The 19,746-nt window shown below is 39.5% G+C and overlaps 1 protein-coding gene across 1 annotated transcript; it reads right to left on the bottom strand.

The window, feature by feature from the left end:
* Positions 1–9,233: 9,233 nt before the first annotated feature.
* LOC145438966 (uncharacterized) lies at positions 9,234–10,145 on the bottom strand. The gene has a single exon (XM_080316376.1). The coding sequence runs from the start codon at positions 10,077–10,079 to the stop codon at positions 9,234–9,236; it is 846 nt and encodes a 281-aa protein (XP_080172502.1). The 5' UTR covers positions 10,080–10,145.
* Positions 10,146–19,746: the final 9,601 nt, after the last annotated feature.

Raw genomic sequence — 19,746 nt, 5'->3', positions numbered from 1 at the left:
TGATAATATTTACCAAAGTATGTATAACTCGATATCAGATAGTGCTGCAAGTTGATTCACAAAACATTAGCGAACAGAAACTTGACAGTAATATTGGCTGGCAGCACTTGGGTTGTAGATGCCGTAGATGGTTGTTAATGTGATATTCAATTGTATTATGTGACATTGAAGCAGGAAGCATGACCGGGTAGGGGAACTCCCAAGTTTGTTTGGTAACTTATTCCTGCTAACTAATGGTGTGGATATATTGTTTGGTAGCTTATTCCTGCCAACTAATGGCGTGAATATATCGTTTTCAGGTAAAAAGAAATCACGCAACTGATCACATACTAACAAGACTACATACGTTGAGTGTGCGTACTCAACAGTAACCAGTTACGTAATAAGGTGAAACTAGGAAATAGTCCCCCCCCCCGCGCCGTAAAATGTTTATGATACAAGGGTGTTATACTCGGACAATAATAGAGACATACTGCGTCGTATCGATCTGCTGCTGAAAGACGAAACGGTGGTCTTTCAGGCTCAATGTTCGCTTGCGGAATTTCGGTGTTTCCGTCGTCGGTGCTGGTGGCAATGGCGTCATTCTGAATCGCAGCGTCTTTGCTAGGGAGTTGTCCACCCGAGCAATCTTCGCCGTAGTCACCAAATTCTGCTCTGCCAGTTCCGTCGGTGCTACTGCGTGGTGACATATCCCGAACCGATACCATAGTTTCTCTGCCGTCGTTTGAGTCGAACATGGGCGTAAGCGGGCTTTGTTTTGAGAAGCTCCGCCTCGTCCACCAAGGACTCATACCCCATGTCGCTTGACGTAAATAGGACATGGTTTCAACTGTGAACGACATAGATTCGTTGATGGGTTCCAATGAGGCGTTGGCCAGGTAATGAGATCAATTGCTTAAGATGAATCGTTGTGTAAAGTAATCGTGGCTTTGGTCTGCGGTCCGATTTTTGTCGAGTAATTTGCGATCCATAGAGCGTAATAGGCGAACAGCCCTATCATCCTTATTATCTGCAGCTCAGATCATGGATGTAGCAGATTTAGGAGTGTAGTCACTCTCTCTGGTTCAGGCTGAACAGGCCGGTGTCCGGCCTTGTACCCCAGAATAGAAAATTTGGACTTTGCAACTTGCGTCTGAGCTTTGTTGATAGCAAGGTTGACGCGTAACGCCGCTTTCATGAAGGCATTCAAATTGTGGTCGTGATAAGCCTGATCCACTCCAGCGATGGTGATATCGTCCAGATATGTAAAACAGCCTTTCAGATTATTCTGCTGGACAATGTAATCGATTGTTCGTTGAAATCAGGGTACAGCATTTGCAGACCAAAAGGAAGTCGTCGCCACTGAAACAAGTTGCTTCTTGACTGATAGGTTCTCGGTCACATGGATTCATTTGGAGGTGATGATAAGTCGACTTCAACTCAACTGTTGTGAATACCTAGTACTACGTAAGCTCATTCACAATATCCTAGATGTGTGTCAGAGGATAGGTGTCAAGCTTAGTGATTCGGTTAATTGTCCTGCAGTTGCCACTGACCTTTCGTCGTTTGGTAGAATGTTTGTTTCTGACGAGTACCTGAGCTCTCCAAGGCGAATTACTTGGCTCGATAAGATTGTTAGCAAGCAGACGTTTTGTTTCTTCTGCGATGAAGGAAGACCTGTCTGCAAGTACCTCCGTTGCTTGTCTGCTACTGGGCGGCTATCTTGGCTAAGGTGACTATGAATGGTTTCAGATACGGAACTGCCTATTTTGACAAGGTCAGGGTGAGCGGAGTCCGTCGTCCCTTAAATGTGAATGCGACTCTTTTGTGTTCCTTGAATATTCTTTCGTCGCACGATCGCGTACATTGTGTCCGTACTCCAGATTCAAAATTAAGTAAATGGAGTAGAGTAGCCTATACTGAAACAGTTGAAGACACTCTTCCATATGTCTTAGTTCAAACCGTCATTGTGTCCATTGTTACATTGGGCATTACCCTGCTTCAAAGTGCTGTGATACATTACCAAAACCCTATTTCGTAAAACAAGTCAACCAGTTTTCGCGACTGAGTTATCATCACATCATTTTTTGACCTAACAATGGAAGATTTGGCACTAAGAAACTCGACTTAGACATTCTTTTACATTAAAATACTTAATTTTGCCAAAATTATGCACTGGAGCTCATAATGTACATTTTGCTCCGAGTCACGAGTCAATCCCAACACTGGTCTTATGACAAAAACACAAATACAGACACTCGATTAAGGGTGGGCGAATTTTAGAAGAAATGTTAGCTTTGCTGGACACCAAGGCTTTTTCACCAAGATGCACAATGCTCAGAAGGCAACGAGCAGCATACATTAACATGTAATTCACTGCTATCAATTAAGAAATAAAATTTATACGCTGCAGGGTAGAGTCTAACTTTTTAACTTGGTCCGCCAATGTATTTTCTGCTTTTCATTTGGCCACAGTGAAAAATAATTGCTCACCCCTGCATTACAGATTGTTCTAATTTTACAATGGCCTGTACACTAGTTCAACTCAGACAGAGGTTACAGCCACTGCGTACTTTTCCGCAACCAAACACACCATGATCATTACTGATTGATTAAGTATTTGCTAATTGAAACAGAATAGGAGGCATAAAATATGTTTTGACAGTAAACATGAATAATCACAGCCATCACATAAATGGAGACAGACAGCTGGCGAAATTTGACTGATTAAACTTCACTTGAATATTCGAATCTACAGTGCACACTGCACATAACTTATAGCCAAAGATTGACATCACAAATGACAAGAAAACGGTCAAATCTTACATTTGGATGATCCCTCCACCACAGTAGCCAAATCATAATGACCTGAGTTCTAGCAACAACCAACCTCATGCACTGTATGAAACTGGCTCTTGCTAGTGTGTTGAGTAAAATTTCATTTTCAAGAATCTGAATTTGTCCGACAGCTCAGTATCCTAAGGACAATCCATTAGGATCAGAAGAATCTTGTCCAACAATCAGAAAACTTTGTTTTAAATGACCATCTTGAATGATCTCACTCATGCAGCTGAACCAGGACGCAATCCAGCAATAGACTATCACTAATTTTATTCCTGTGGAAACAAAAACATACAAGACATAAAATTGCAGTTGCAAATATAAGAAGAGTGACGTAAACAGACTACACCACTAATTTGAAGCAGATGTACCAAAATAAATGAAGGTTCGACATTATTTCCGCTATAGAAGGCAATAATCAGCCGAGGAAGATGAATAAGTGACAGAAAGCATGAAGCAGTCAACATATAGAACAGCCAAGCATGAAACCATAAAACGCAACAACATCCAAGTGTAAAAAAAGCAAATTGCTGCCAGATTCTATGGTTATGAGAGTGTCAACAGTGAATGGAGATAATCTCATTCGCTCTCTGCCTAATGGAATACGGCAATATTTGAAAGATTGCTCATAGTGATGGAGACATTCTTCGAATGACGTTAGCAGATATGGTCAGTAACAAAGTAGGCTACTGCTCCTTTTTTTAAGTACTCAAATGTGTTTCGCCTATTTGGTTGTTGGACGACACGTTCTCCCATAAATTGCTAATATAGTCAAACTCCATTCCATAAATTGGGCGTGTTTTGAATTTTCACAAAGGGGTACAAATACTAAAAGCAAGAAATTGAGTGACTATAAATCGCGCGAGGTGCTAAGACAAATATATCTGCCATGAAATATTCTACTTTATTCCAATGAAAAAATATCTACGAAAATTGTGCCCGGATCCTGACTACGACAATGCATCGGAAGACTCGAAGCTGATAATTTAGTCATCAACATCCCAAATTTCGCAGTCGGGCTAAACACATTTTTGGTTGGCCTTGTATGCTCACAACAAATTACCCGGTAATTATTTTTTTTAATAAAACTAATTTCGAGAACTACCTCGCGGGCCACTCAAAACCTTCTCGCGGGTTGGTCGCCCCTGAAATAGATCGTAGGAACTTTACTTTGTTCACTCAAACGTTCAAAACTGTACTTTCAAATTTGTACTCAAAACTCACAATTTTCTCAATAAACTAAGCTGCCACTCAGTATAATGCATACAACCATTTTCGCTGACGCCGCAACATGGCTTCAAATCAGATTGCCAAATACGTTGAAGTTTCAACACACCCTAAACTCATTCCGATCTAAAGAATGCATGTTTCAACATTATACAAAGAAGTTTCCAGACCACGCTAGAATATGTCACTACCCCAGAAGATTGGTGTATCATACAGTTTAAAAACCAGTAATCCATAGCTTCACCATTACAGATTCGCAAACATCGGACAAATGATTTGGTTTTTTTTTCATGTTACACCATTTCTTGTTCCATAAATCGTATTTCTCAATGTGACGAGAGTCACCAAACTCATCGACTACAAACATCCAATTACCGATGCGATAAGCACTATTGTTGCCATGAGTTAAAGTCATAGATGACAACGAAGTCCATTGAGCTGAAGTACCATTGTAACATTCTACATTGTTGAGGATATCATCTCCACTATACCCACCCGTCACAAATATCTTTTGTTCAACTGCAACAACACCACGGCTATCAGCAGGATATCTCATTGGCTCGAGATCAACCCACTCTGCTGAGGAAGGAGTGAGTCTGCAGAATGAAAAAACTTCGGCACCATCTCGCCAACCTCCGATACAATAGATGGAACCATCCAATGACACGAGACTAGCATTAGAAATTGCTGACGGTTTGTTTGGTAGTAGAAACCATTGATTTACAGATGGGTCAAATCTTTCGACATCAGTTTTTTCTGTACCATCGCTTCCTCCAATAACGATTATGGACCCAGTTGAACAAACTGAGCTTGGAGCTATACCATGGTCGCAAATCATATCATCCATCTTTTCCCATTTTGAATTTTTTCTCTGAAAATTGAGTCGATGAACAGATTTAGCTTTACAAAAGACATAAATATATGAGTCCAGAGAAATCGCTGTGAATTCCATTGAGAAATCCACCTTTGCATCATGAAACTTATCTATTTCCTTGGTTATTGGATTAAAGGATCGGAGATATTTTGTCTCATCATCAAAAAGAATTATCAATTTGTCAGCGTCATTATCTTCTTTTGCCTTAATAGAAGCTTTCAGAATATGACCAGTGAATAACTTGTACAGCTCGGAGTCATTACTTATGTGGGGGTGAGTTTCCAAAATCTGATGCAAATACGCCGGGGATATTAGATCAAACTTGATTACTTCAAGAAATTCATGCAAAGATTTGCTTTTACTTTGAGATTTGTTGATCCATTTGAGCGATAATGCCAGTTTTTCTTCTTCCCATAATTTCAATTTTCCCGACTTCAGAAGGCCGGCAAGGTCATCTTTGTCAATGCTTTCAAATCCATCTTGGTCTGAGATTTCCATAATGTTATCTTGTAAAAATATTCTGCATCTCAAAGAAACATCAGCCAGTCCATAAATATCACCCACATTGGTAATTGGTAATTGATTCCTCCAAAATATTGGATACGGCTTGCTTTACATCATCCAGCTGCATCATCATTGCGGCGTGAAGAAGTTCAATGATGCTTCCATCAGGAATCTCAAATTTCCCCGAATATATGACATCGATGCAATTTTTCACACACTGAGAATCCACATCTTTCAAAACGACTTTTCTGTCGCGACTCTCTTTCGTGTCATACTTCAAAATGGCTCTAAAATAAGCGGAACCAGCCGACAATACATTCTGGTGTGTACGATAGACATCGTCTCCGACTTGGATTATGAAATCACAAGAGTGATCTTCATTTTTTTCAATGCCATGCCATTCTTTGTTCAATACATCGTACTTCTCAATGTCAGAAGAATCGCCAAACCAATCAGACAGACAGACAGACAGACATTCTATTGCTTCGTCAAACATAAAAAGTTGACTGGAGGTGACGATATGGCCTATAAAGGCCTTGTTACTCGTCACCTCCATGGCAGTGAAATAATCAAGTGCACTCATCCCAATAAATATAACAGTGGACAGTCTGCAACATGAAAGAAAATAATAATCACAAATAGAAGAAAATAAACACAAATATATAACAAAGACAGTAGCCATGGCAACATACTAGGTAAAGCAATATGAAGTCAATAAATAGATGTATAATTTATATTACAACGGGTACTAGATAGTAGATACTCTCATTTCTGATTATAATTTGAAAAAAGGTAATCCTGGTATTGGGTTTTAAATTCATGCTAAGGTAGCTCTTTGATACTGTCGGGCACGTCATTCCAAATATTTAGGCCCATATATTCAATGGACTGTTGGGTCAGTCTGGAGTTCATACGGTGAACATAAAGATGACCAGATTTCGATAATCTAGTAGAATACCCATGCACAGTGGAAGATTGCTCAAACAAGCTAATAAAGTAAGGGGAGATATTACCGTTTGTGAATTTATGCATCAGGTTGGCTATTTCATAATTATACAAATCGGGTAGCTTAAGTTTCCTGAGAGCTAAATAACCAGGAGTAGCAGATGACCTAGAATCTATGCCACATATATTTCTTATGGCTCGATTTTGGATGACACAGATTCTGTTAAAATCCGTCTGATTGGCCTTCCCCCATACACATAATCCATAAAGCAGATGAGGGTGAAATAATGAGAAATATATGGTTCTCAAGGTCTGTCTAGGGAGAGAATGTCTCAGTCTCGCTAGAATTCCGGCCGTAGCAGATAGCTTTTTACATAGATTGAAAATGTGGGTCTTCCATTTAAGATTGGAGTCAATGATAATTCCCAGATATCTTGTATGGGTTGAGGGTGCAATAATGACATCAGATACACTTAGTGAAAAAGTTGAGGCAGCTTTACAATTGAAGACCAGTACCTGAGTCTTAGTTGGATTAATGGTTAGTCGGTTGGTTTTCATCCAAGCAGTCATCTTGCAAATCTTGGAATTAGCTTTGGTTTGTAGAGAGGTCAAGTCTGTAGCAGATATAAGTACGCAAGTATCATCAGCAAATAGGACCGAGGTCTCCGAGATACATGCAGCAACATTATTGATATAAAGACTGAATAATAGGGGTCCTAAAACGGAGCCCTGTGGTACACCACATAATATGTCACTCTTTTCAGAAGGTAGGTGATCCTTACTGTAAACATATTGACATCGATTGGTAAGATAGCTTGTAATCAAATCCAAGGCTACACCTCTGATTCCATAACACGAGAGTTTACTTATAAGTATTGAATGATTGACAGTGTCGAAAGCTTTTTTATATCAAGAAAAACAACACATGAAATCATACCAGAGTTGTGTCTCTGATAAATTTTGGAAGTAAGGGCAAGAATTGCTTGATTTGTGTCAAGATTTTGTCGGAAGCCAAACTGGTTGTCTAATATGACAGAGTGAGCAACGAGGAAGCTGGTAAGTCGTCGATATAGTAGCTTTTCAAAAATTGTTGACAAGGATGGTAGGATAGATATGGGGCGGTAGTTGTTGACATTGCTTTTATCACCTGACTTGAAAATAGTGACAACCTTGGCAACCTTCAATGCATCTGGAAATATCCCTAATGAAATAGAACTGTTGAAAAAATTGACCAGGTGTCTAGAGACCAAAAGAAAAATCAATTTCAGTAGTTTAATAGGAATTCGATCACATCCCTCTTTGTCATTCTTGAGTGAGTACGCTAAGATAATCTCTCTTCTGTGGTCGGAGAGAGAAGTATCGAGTTGGTAACACTGCGAATAGCTGCTGTAGGGGAATCATTGCTTGGCGGCACTTTGGATGCTAGGTTATTACCGATATAACAGAAATGTTTATTGAATAAGGAGGCTATGTCGTGAGAATTAGAAGTCGGTACCCCCTGCTCATTTGTAATGGTCGTTGGCAGTGAACCTTTAGCCGAAGGACGATTTATTATGCTATTGATAGTTTTCCAGGTTTGCTTAGGATTGGTATTATTTCTGTGAAACAGCTGATAATAATACGTCCGTTTTGCTTTAGCTTTGATCCTGGAAAGTGCTTTGGCATACTCTTGGTATTCAATTTTGGATTCGTCTGAGCCTAGTGATATCCATTTTCTATGAAGACTATTTCGTTTTTTAATGGCCCTAAGAATACTGGCAGTTATCCAAGGTTTCAACAGCAATTTTCTTTTTTTTCTACTCAGTTTTTGTAGAGGCATATGTCGATCGATTAGTATCTTCACTACTGACAAGAAATGTTCGAATGACTGATTGAAATTGCCATGGCAAAGACTGGGAAGTTCATTGGTTCAGAAGAATTCCTCTACATCATCCGTCAGAAGTTCACATGCTTCAGAATGCATACTGCGCCGGTATATCGGTTGCATATTATATTTTTGACGTTTTTTTGACAACTTAACCTGAGCTACAACAGGGTAGTGATCAGTCATAACATAGTCTAACATCATAGGTCTTATATTAATAATGGAAAGATTGGTGTATATGTGATCAATAATGGTGGAAGAGGTAGCTGTGACTCTAGTGGGTTTTGAAATAACGGATGCAACTCCTTTAGATCGTAGCATAAGGAGATAGTCCTGGTGCGGCGCTAAATCTGATAGGTGATCAATATTTATGTCTCCCATTATGAAAAATTGGATGTTTCTTTGCTGCAGTTTGTTGAGAGTACTACTGAGTTAACTTGTGAATTCTGAAATATTGAAGTTAGGGTGACGATAGATGACACCAACAACAGTATGCTCATTTCTAATTCGAGGATTAGAAATTTCCACCCATATTTGTTCAACACCACTGCATTACAAGTCATATTCATGAACCTGTTCGGAGTTGATATAGGACTTTAGGTAAAGTCCTACACCACCAGCCAGTCCCTGTGTTGGAGAATTTAGGTAGTAGTAGCCGTTGATATCAATTGAGGTATTCGGTTCACCTTTTAGCTTAGTTTCCGATATGGCAATCAAGCAAGGTATACTCTTTAAGCTAGCAATCAAATCACTCAGCTCATCCAAATGGTAAGGCAAGGACCTTATGTTGAGGTGAATCATTGTAAAATGTTCATATTCTTGGATTTGACTTAAAATAGGCAATAAATGGTCACGCGTAGTCACAATACAGTCACTAATATTTGGGTATTGCATATCCTGGAAATTTGGGGAACCGTCAGCATTGATTTCGTTTGGAGAAGACATAAAGATAAATGCTCGACAAGAAAATAATGATTTAAGCGTCGTTACGCAGCTTTTCTAGGGTTTCGTAAGAATCGATGAAAATAGATTTTGTGTTCCGAGAAAAATTTTACCATTGACCACCCAGCAGTGCTTGTATCCTAGAGATTTACCCAGCTTGCGAGTCTTTGAGTGGAGCACTCTTCTGAACTTGGTCAAGTTTTCATTGATGTAGAGATTCTTAAAGCCAGGCAAGTTATCGTGGATGCTCCGAAGTTCTTTTCTTTTTTGCAGGAGTTGTGATCTGGTTTTGGAGTTTCTGAACTTTATGAGAGCCAATGGAGCTTGTTTGTCTGCAGTTTTCGACGATTGTTTGAGTCGGTAAGAGCACTCAAAGTCACTGGGTTGGATATCCAGTCCAATCCTTCCTCCGATATCAATTATTTCTTTTTGCAAATTTTCGTTTTCTTTTTCAGGTAATCCACTGATCACCAAGGAATCGTTCCGCTGATTCTGTTCGAGTTGGTCGATCATTTGGCGATTGCTGTGGAGTAGTCCTCTCAGTTTCTGATTGTCCAGAGTGATTGCTTCAACTTTTGATTCCAATTCTTTCAGCCTAGTGTCCTGGGCTTCCAGTTTGGATTTCAAAGTGTCCTGAAATCCTTTTATTTCGTATAGACTATTTTCTGTTTCTTTTTTTTGATGAATTATATGATCCATCTTATCATGGAGCAAACTGATGGCATTGGTGTCTTCGTCTTGATTTTTGGAGATAGCAGAATCAAGATGGTTTTCCACGCTTCTCTCCACCAGAGGTTTTAGTTCCTGCACAAGTTTCTTGAGTAAACGGTTTTCGCTGTTGTCGATTTTAGTTGCAAGTTGTTTGGTTATTTCTTTCAGCTTCTTTGATATCTCTGGATCCATATCAAGTTGCAGAGCAGCCAGTTGTTATACTAGTTGTTATACTATGCACCTTAAACACAACCACAAACACCACAAAAATCCAATTGCCGATGTATTAAGCTTAATGAAACTAAGACATGAATTCATAGATGGCAATGAAGTCCACTGAGATGAAGTAACATCGTAACATTCCACGGTATTGACTTTCTTTCGTCCACTCCACCCACCGATCACAAATATATTTTGACCAATGCCACAACACCACACCCACACACGGGATATCGCATTGCCTCGAGGTCAACCCACTCTGACGAGGATGGAGTGAATCTGCAGAAGGAAGAAACTTCAAAACCATTTCGCCAACCTCCGACACAATACACAGAATCGTGCAATGATACAAGACTTGCTCTACAAATTGCTCTAGAGGCTTGTTTTGGAGTTGAAACCATCTATTTTCAGAGTAGTCAAATTTCTCCACATCATTCGATTGTGTGCTACTTCCTCCAATAACAAATATTGCTCCGCACAATGACACAGAGCGAGGAAGATCCCCGTGCTTGCAAATCATATCATCTATTTTTGCCATTTGGAATTTTTTTGTCGGAAATTGAGTCGATGAACAGATTTGTCTCCACAAAAGGCATAAATATATGAGTTGAGGGAAATCGCTGTGAAATACCAGAAGTCAAACTTTGCATCATGAAATCTTCCTACTTTTTCATTCATTGGATTTAAGGACCGGGGGCATTTGTTGTACCGATCAAAAAGAATTACCAATTTATCAGCAAAGTGCTGTTTTCAAAATACACACAAATCATTCATATCGACAAAATAACCTGCATTGATAACTGCCGGTAACAAACTACCGTACTTTAATATTGATTGATGATTTCACAATTGAATACAACCACACATTTTTCGAAAATTGCAGAGACATTCAATTAACATTTCCCATTGCAGCCAGTTAATTAAAAAGGTGGAACAAAATCATCAACATTAACCTCTTTTACTTGTTATAGAAAACATCTACCTGAATGAAGACAGGAATACGGAAAAGACCAAATATTTAGCCTGCATGGGGTTAGCTGTACAATAAGCAACAATGAACTACGAATCTACGACCGAGGCAAGATCATTGATAGATTTTTCGTTGCTCTATAGACATTTTTCCATAATGCGTTGAGTATTGAAACCACTTGTGATTTCTAACTATTTGTTTCGTAGTGAATGCTGTGATCTAAATGCATCCAAATCCCTTTTTAATTACTAGCACAAGTGGTATAGTGAATTGTGTGCGTAGCAAATCAACTATTGATATTACGTATCACAGAAGCAGTCCGTTTTGTATTGGAGGAATTTGCTCTCTCTCTCACCGATCGAGATAGTGTAATGGTTATGCGTCCGGCTTCTCGAGCGGTAGGTCGTGGGTTCGATCCCCGGCCGGGTCATATAATGGTATCGCAGCTATCCTGCTAGGCGCTCAGCAATCACGGATAGCATGGAGGAGAGAAAAAAAACGGGGGCGCAGACTAGATGACCTCATGGGGCCGTATCGCAACTCCGTCGCCAAAGCATCTCGATGGTGCAGGCGAGAAAGAATATCATATCTCTCTCTCTCTCTAATATCATTGGTAATTCGGTTTCTAATCTTGCTGTGTGATGGTACAGATTGGGTACTGCACATTTTCAGACTTCGGTGCGATAAGAAAACCCAAACTAAAGCGTTTTACATGGTCAATTCACGATTACAAACATGATATCATGGAGACGCCAAAACCACATAAAACAAAATCTGAAAAATAAGCTATGCCAAATATAAACATGCCTAGTCCTCGGTCATTTAGCGTTAGTGGTTAGAACACATCTTGCAATTTCAAAATTTGTAACCATTTTACATAAGCATCAGACGCTACTTTTCAATAGGAATGCGGGATCGATGACGTCAAAAACAGGTAACGTCATAGTGCGGCAGAATTCATAAACAAGCTGTGTAAATGCTACATATTTACTTTTACACCGACTTGCAAGCGTTTAGTAACACCATTAACTTAGTCGCTTGGTGACAAAATTACGAGTTTACCCAGCCGAGAAGAACGGGGATTAAAAAACAGGCTTAAAACACTTCAAATTTACCATGGTAGCATCCATTTATTAGTATATGCGGAAATCGCTATCATACATGGATCAGAAAAGCTTTACTCTTTTGATGAACTCGCGTATTTGCTGTATATAATGCCAGTATATGCTAATCATGCTAAGCATTCAGTATAAGCTAAGTATAAGCTGATCATGCATACACTTTTATGTTCTTTCGGTTTGTAACCTACATGACAGCTTTTCACTGTCAGCTCCAGCAGAGCTGACGAATTTGGTGCTTTCCCTTTTCACGTAAGGCCGGGAGAAGCAGCAAGAAAATAATGTGAATAGTTTACCGCAAAAAGCCAAACAGCAAAGCGATAACCCATACAAGTCAAATACCACATCCCCATCCCCTAGCTCTGATAACTTGACCTAAGGCATTGCAGTGAAACTCAGTGTTGGTGACTTTAAAAAAATCATTAGCTTGAAAATGTGGCTCAGTGATGTGATTTTGGTCGGTCTCGCCTGGGCGTCTGTCAAATGGGGAACGACCTCAAATTTAAACGACGGTGAAGCAATCAAGCGATATATTTTCATATAGTTCAGGCACTGACGTGCTTAGCACGGGTTTTTGAACTTTTAGCTCGCCAGCCATTGTGTCATGGACAACATGAGATGCAGCTAATCAATCACACAGCTCAAAGAGAGATCCAATACTGGAAATAGGTTTATCGCATATTTTCAAAATCACCCTTTTACGTTTTGCGCAATACTTGATAAAAGTTGTAGTAAAAAGTAGCATGAAAAAAGAGAAAAAGTTGCAATCTAAAATCCATTCAAACGGCTCAAAACATTATACTACATGAATTCTGAGTATTTGGAATCTACCGGAAGCTGTAAAAAAGTTGAAAAAACTTGCTCTATAGTCAGAGACGTCAGACATATCAGCTGCAACGACGAATATGGTCATTATCCAATCAACAAAGAATAATTTTCCCACTCAAAGAAGCAGTCTCCAAGTAGTAGTACAACCAGATCATGCACACCGAGAGAGATAGTGTAATGGTCGTGCATCGAGCTTCTCGATCCGTAGGTCGTGGGTTCGATCCCCGGCCGGGTCATACCAAAGACTTGAGAATTAGTCCGGTATCCGTAGCTATCCTGCTAGGCGCTCAACAATCATGGATCAGACATGGGGTGATTACTTCATGAATGTAATCGATTGCGATTACGATTACTTCTGAATCACGCGATTGCGATTACGATTACGATTACAGCAAAATCCGGAAGTAGTCGATTACGATTACATTGGAAACGTCATCACGATTACTCACGATTGCATTCATTTTGCTTCTCAGAACTAATCTTAGAAGATATATTGGAAGACAATATAAGGAATTAAGGATTGCGATGAAAAGGCCTAATGAAATAACAACTTTATTCTTTATAAATGAGACGTCATTTGCTTGTTACGTCATAATGTACTCATTGCCCCCATCGCAGACGATTTATCGCACCCAATGATTTGCATTCTTACCTGGTTCGTAACTGTCGCACCCCAAACTCCCCAATAGGGTTGGAAGCGAGCTCGAAGGGGAGTCAAAAGTATTTCATAAATCAACATAAATTATGGAGTATTTTCGAGAGATTATATTAACTTGGGAGTTTTCTTCGATTTAGTGTCTCTAGATGGCTTGATTTTGAAATGCATACCTCTCCTCCTTAGACAAAAGCATGATTTATAGGAGTAGACATTTCGGTGCCGGTTATTACCACGCCATAACACCCCAAAGGACATATGCAGTTTTGACTAACGTCCGACTCCACGAAGTGTGCTGTCAAAGACCTTAGCCGGAACTTTAGGTATGTGTCCTATGCAAAAGTCGCGCTGGGTGGGCGTGACGAATAGTACTGTCATTCCAATCTCAGCCCCACAAATCAAATGTCACCCGGCGCACCCCCAAAGGAATGAAGACATGACAATTTGTGTGTGCGTCTGACGAAAGTTTTTCTTTTAGTCTGCTGCGTTTGGGCGATGGGCGACTACAATATCTTTTGATTATATAACAGGTAACAGGTAACTAATCAACAACATACAATAATATAGTTAGAACAACAAACCAGAAGTTATAATTGTCAATTACGTCTCCTCAGCTCTTCAGGTAAATCCGACCATCGGGGGCTGGGAGAGTAATGATATAATGGAATTACCAATATTATTTACGAAATGCAGTCATCAACTTGAAAAATGACCAGAACATTCCTATGGGGCCCAAGACCAACTTTTAGAGCGGGGGACGAATTGCTGTTTTGGTCCTGATTCTAGCTATAACCCACTCTTTACCTAGTGTAGAAGCGGATGGCTATGGCGATTGCGAAATATTGATTGGCGCCCGTTTCAGTCATATGAGAATCAGATAAAGCTAACATACTATTATGCCGTCCACCTAATACATATACTACAAGCTCTGTTATGATATGCATCAGCAGCTGTTGATTTAATGCTTCGTTGTGGAAATCGTAATGTTTCATTTGACGAGTACAAAATATCAAATCTTTGTCGGGTGTTTTTACGTACGCACATATGCCTACTGCTCGCCAACCAGCAACGGTCAAACTGCGTTCAACTATAGATTACTAACCTACGGAAGCCACCGGTTAGTAATCCAAAGCGTAATGAAGCATAACCTAGCATCAATATATAAGTTACTATTTGGAACTAGGAAGAGTGGTGATTATTATCCTGCAGCGAGGTAGTGGCGTCTGGGGTGTATTGATAACCTGATATGCGGCATAGCGAGTATTCTTTCAATCGCGCTACAATGTGCATCGAATATCTATTTACTACATGTAGATACGTCTTACGCCAGTGGTTCCCAACCGGGGAGGAATTCCCCCCTTGGGGGGAATTTTGCAATTTTTAGGGAGGAATTCCACTTTAGAATTGTAACGGATTTCCCAAATTGTTCATGTTCGAACTGTCATGTAGACAACCAGATATATCCGAACGTATGCTCCTTATGGCTGTTTTTTGTCTGCTGAAAGTATGTTCAAATGCTATCTAAAATCTCTTTTTCATATACAAATCCCCCCCAACCCCTTTTTTCTTTCTAACTAGTTCAGATGTGCTGCAGTTCGCAAGACAATTTTGTAGGCCAGCGACGGCTTCTCAATCAAATATATCCTAAGCGAGTAAATGTCGTGCCGAATCTATCACAACAAGGCCTCTAGTGAAAGTATTTATCTTATATTTTCAAGTCAACATTTTCAGACAGTGACTAAATATTCCAACGTCATCAATTCAAGTCAAAGAGATCGCTAGCCTTGCTTTATTTTTAGTGGACAGCTACCCGATCGAAAAAAGACGTGGTAAACTTGGTGCAATGTTGCAAAAACGTAATGGGTGTCCTAAATTTCAATGCGCTCCAGCAGGGAATCTGATCACGTGTATGTTATATATCAGGGCTGTAACCCAGTCATGAGGCTCCGAGTCACAAGTCAATCTCACTTTCATAGTTTTGACTCGAGTCAAGTCGAGTCATTTTCAATTCACCATTGAGTCAAGTCCGAGTCCAAGTCACCGAGCAGACGGTCGAGTCCGAGTCATGGTATTATGACTCGAGTACGAGTCCAAGTCCCACTCAAGTCAACACTGTTTGGTGATATTGAATGATTTGGATTTATGGCATACTAATTTTCCTCACTTTGAGCAGTTTCTTGTCACATTGTCAAGTACCAGGATCAATAGACGAAATTCCAACAGGGTTGTCACTTTACTGTTCTTCGAAATTACAATGAAATGTCGGTCTTGGCCGTGTTATAGTTTTGAGTCATATGACTTGGTTCGGGTCATGCACAATGACTCGAGTCCAAGTCGAGTCAATACCCAGATTGTCTCGAGTCGAGTCGTTTCCGTATTTTGAGAAAATGACTCGAGTCAAGTCTAGGTATCAGAAAATGGTGACTCGAGTCAAACTCGAGTCTGGTCAACTCTTCTATATATGAAAGTACCACTATTGTTGGCCAAATGCATACGCAAACTTGAGAAAAAAAAAGCGAGACCAGTAAATTTATGGATACTGATTTTTCACAGCAGTTATATAAGCGATTGGTGCACGGTAAGCCGGAAACACAAATGGAAGTGTGGGGGTCTGTTGAGTCAAGCCTTCCAGAATTTGTGTGATTGGGACCAAGACCATGGTTTTTGGAGTTCTACAAAGTGTTATTACAGCACTGCTAGAAACAAACACTCGATACCGCCCGTCTTATTCTCACAGTCAACAGGTGTTTGCGCGGTAAAAATGAGCATTTTTATTCATCGGGCAGATTTATCCTAAGGGGGGAATTTTGGCTAAAATTCCGGCCAAGGGAGGCACGAGATGGAAAAGGTTGGGAACCACTGTCTTACGCAATGACGAGCAAGGATAATACTTCTGACGTAATAATGACCAGTGGCGTTTGAAAATCATACGTTTGAGCTATCACTAACATGGCAAAATATCTCTTCCATGTACACGAATGTTCAGTTTATGTCATAATCCTTGTACAAATAAAAAGTAATCGTTCTTTCACAAAGAAATCGATTAGATATGGGAAGTAGTCGATTACGATTTCTTCAGAATTTTTTCTAATGTAATCGATTGCGATTACGATTACTTGAAAATGCTGTAATCGTCGTAATCGATTACGATTACTAATCGCGATTACCCCATGTCTGTCATGGATAGCATGAAGGAGAAAAAAACGGGGGTGCAGACTAGATGACCTCCCGACCGTAAAAGAATATCCTCTCTCTCTCACACAACAAAACAGATCAAACATTGAAGCTTCAGCACAGCTGAGACTTTATTTAGTCTACTCACAGAGGTATTTCGTTCTCTTTACAATATACTGCGTCCTCCTTCAACCATATTCCTTCACCATCGCAGATCCACAGAGATTAATTAATTCATCAGCTTTTTTCATTCTATACCATTTTTTGTTCAATAAATCGTACTTCTCAATGACATCGGAACCTCTAAATCTAGCCACTACAAAAATCAAATTGCCCGAAGCAAAATTAATAAATGGCCGAGCTCGATCGCGCGGTCGCCAAAAAAAAAAGATCTTTAAGTCATTCCTGTGACCGCATGGATAAATGGTAGCAATTCCAGAGCAAACTTCGACTTGGACTCGAAACTTGCTCCATTTGAATAGAGTTGAAATTGATAATAATCCGAATTCCAGTATTAAAAATAGGCTACTTATATCACCCAAGTTTTCACAGCGAACTACAGTAGGAAGGATAATTTTGTACGAGATAGGACTTTGAAGAATACTAAACCACATTTTGTTTAAAGCATTTCAATATCCGAATCTGCACTTTTCTGATGTCCATTAACCCGAGATTGATATTAATCATTGAATTTATAGAACCATTCCCAGCGCCAAAATACATGGCCATAGTTTTGACACAGAGGTTGTGCAAAAGAACAATCTGGCAGTTCTGACGGTGGGGGTTCAGGGGGTTTTAGTCCACGTTAGAGCATCCCACTTCACCATGGCAGATCCAGAGACACTGAAAAATGTATCATTATCTTTCATCCTACACCATTTTTTGTTCAACAAATCGTACTTTTCAATCTCATCAGATTCTCCCAGTACATCCACTACAAAAATCCAATTGCCGATGCGATAAGCAGTATTGTCGCCATGACATGAAATCATGGATGACAAAGTAGTCCATTGAGCTGCAGTAGCATCGTAACATTCCACATCATCGGTGGTATTTTCTCCATTCCACCCACCGGTCACAAATATCATTTGATCAACTGCAACAACACAACAGCAATCCGCAGGATGCTCATGGGTTCCAGATCAACCCACTCTGATAAGGATGGAGTAAATCTGCAGAACGAAGAAACTTCGACACCCTTTCGCCAACCTCCGATGCAATAGATGGAACCATCCAAAGACACGAGACTTGCATTAGAAATGGCTGACGGTTTGTTTCCTAGTAGAAACCATTGATTTACCGATGGGTCAAATCTTTCTACATCAGTTGTTTCTGTTAAACTACTTCCTCCAATAACGATTATGGATCCAGTTGAACACACTGAGCATGGAGACCTCCCATGGTTGCAAATCAGATCACCCACTTTTTCCCATTTTGAATTTTTCGTCTGAAAATTGAGTCGATTAACAGATCTAAAATCACGAAATACATAAATATACGAGTCAAGGGAAATTGCTGTCGAATTCAACGATAAACTACACGTTACATCATGGAACTTTTCTATTTCCTCAGTTATTGGATTCAAGGATCGGAGGCATTTTGCGTCATCATCGAAAAGAATTATCAATTTGTCAGCGTCATTATCTTCTTTTTTCTTAGCGGAAGATTCCATAATATGATCATTGAATAACTTGTAGAGGTCGAAGTCGTTACTTATACCTGGGTGAGTTTCTAAAATCTGTTGCAAATATACCGGGGATATTAGATCAAACTTGATTACTTTGAGAAATTCGTGCAAATATTCGCTTTTACTTTGACATTTCTAGATCCATTTGAGCGATAATGCAAGTTTTTCTTCTTCCCATAATTTCAGTTTTCCTGACTGCAAAAGACTGAGAAGGTCATCTTTTTCAATGCTTTCAAATCCAGCTTGGTCTGAGATTTCCATGATATTTTCTTGTAAAAATATTCTGCATCTCGAAGAAACATCCGCCAGTCCGTAAAAATCACCAACATTTCTGGTAGAGAAGTAATTTCACAATGGTGATTGATTCCTCCAAAATATTGGATACGGCTTGCTTTACATCATCCAGCTGCATCATAATTGCGACGTGAAGAAGTTCAATGATTCTTCCATCAGGAATCTCAAATTTACCCGAATATATAAAATCGATGCAATTTTTCACACACTAAGAATCCACATCTTTCAAAACGACTTTTCTGTCGCGACTCTCTTTCGTATCATACTTCAACATGGCTCTAAAATAAGCGGAACCAGCCGACAATACATTTTTGTGTGTACGATAGACATCATCTCCGACTTGGATTATGAAATCACAATGATCATGATCTTGCTTCATTCGATGTAATTCCTCGAGCATCCTCACAGCATGCGTCGCCACATCCTGACAAACAACCTGCATATTGGTCAACAATCACTTGTCAAGGATATGTCTATATTAAAGACTAGTGTGCTGTTTTAAAACTACACATGATTAGAGTCAAAGTAGGCTACACACAAATCAACACACAAAATAACTTGCATTGATAACTGCCAGTAACCATCACGTTAATGTGGATTGATAATTTCACAGTGGCATACATTAACCACACATTTTTCGAAAATTGCAGACACATTCAATGAAAATTTCAAATAGAAGCCAGTTACGGTAATTACAAGGGTGGAAAATAATCATAAACAAAACCTCTTTTACTGATTATACGAAACATTTACCTGAATTAGGACATGAAAATACTAAATGTTTACCATGCATTTGAATTAGCTGTACAATAAGCAAAAAATATGATCGAGGCAAGCTCATTCATCGATTTTCTTTGCCCGATGGAAATTTTTCCATCATACACGGGTATTGAAGCCACGTTCATGATTTCTAA

Source organism: Botryllus schlosseri, chromosome 1 (genome assembly GCF_051294905.1).
Source record: "Botryllus schlosseri isolate E-star chromosome 1, Bs_hap1, whole genome shotgun sequence".
In the NCBI taxonomy this organism is placed as follows: domain Eukaryota; kingdom Metazoa; phylum Chordata; class Ascidiacea; order Stolidobranchia; family Styelidae; genus Botryllus; species Botryllus schlosseri.
This window is presented reverse-complemented; position numbering and strand designations above follow the sequence as displayed.

Excerpts from the sequence above, each read along its gene's own strand:
- LOC145438966 (XM_080316376.1), bottom strand. The coding sequence starts at position 10,079 with ATGGATCCAGAGATATCAAAGAAGCTGAAAGAAATAACCAAACAACTT.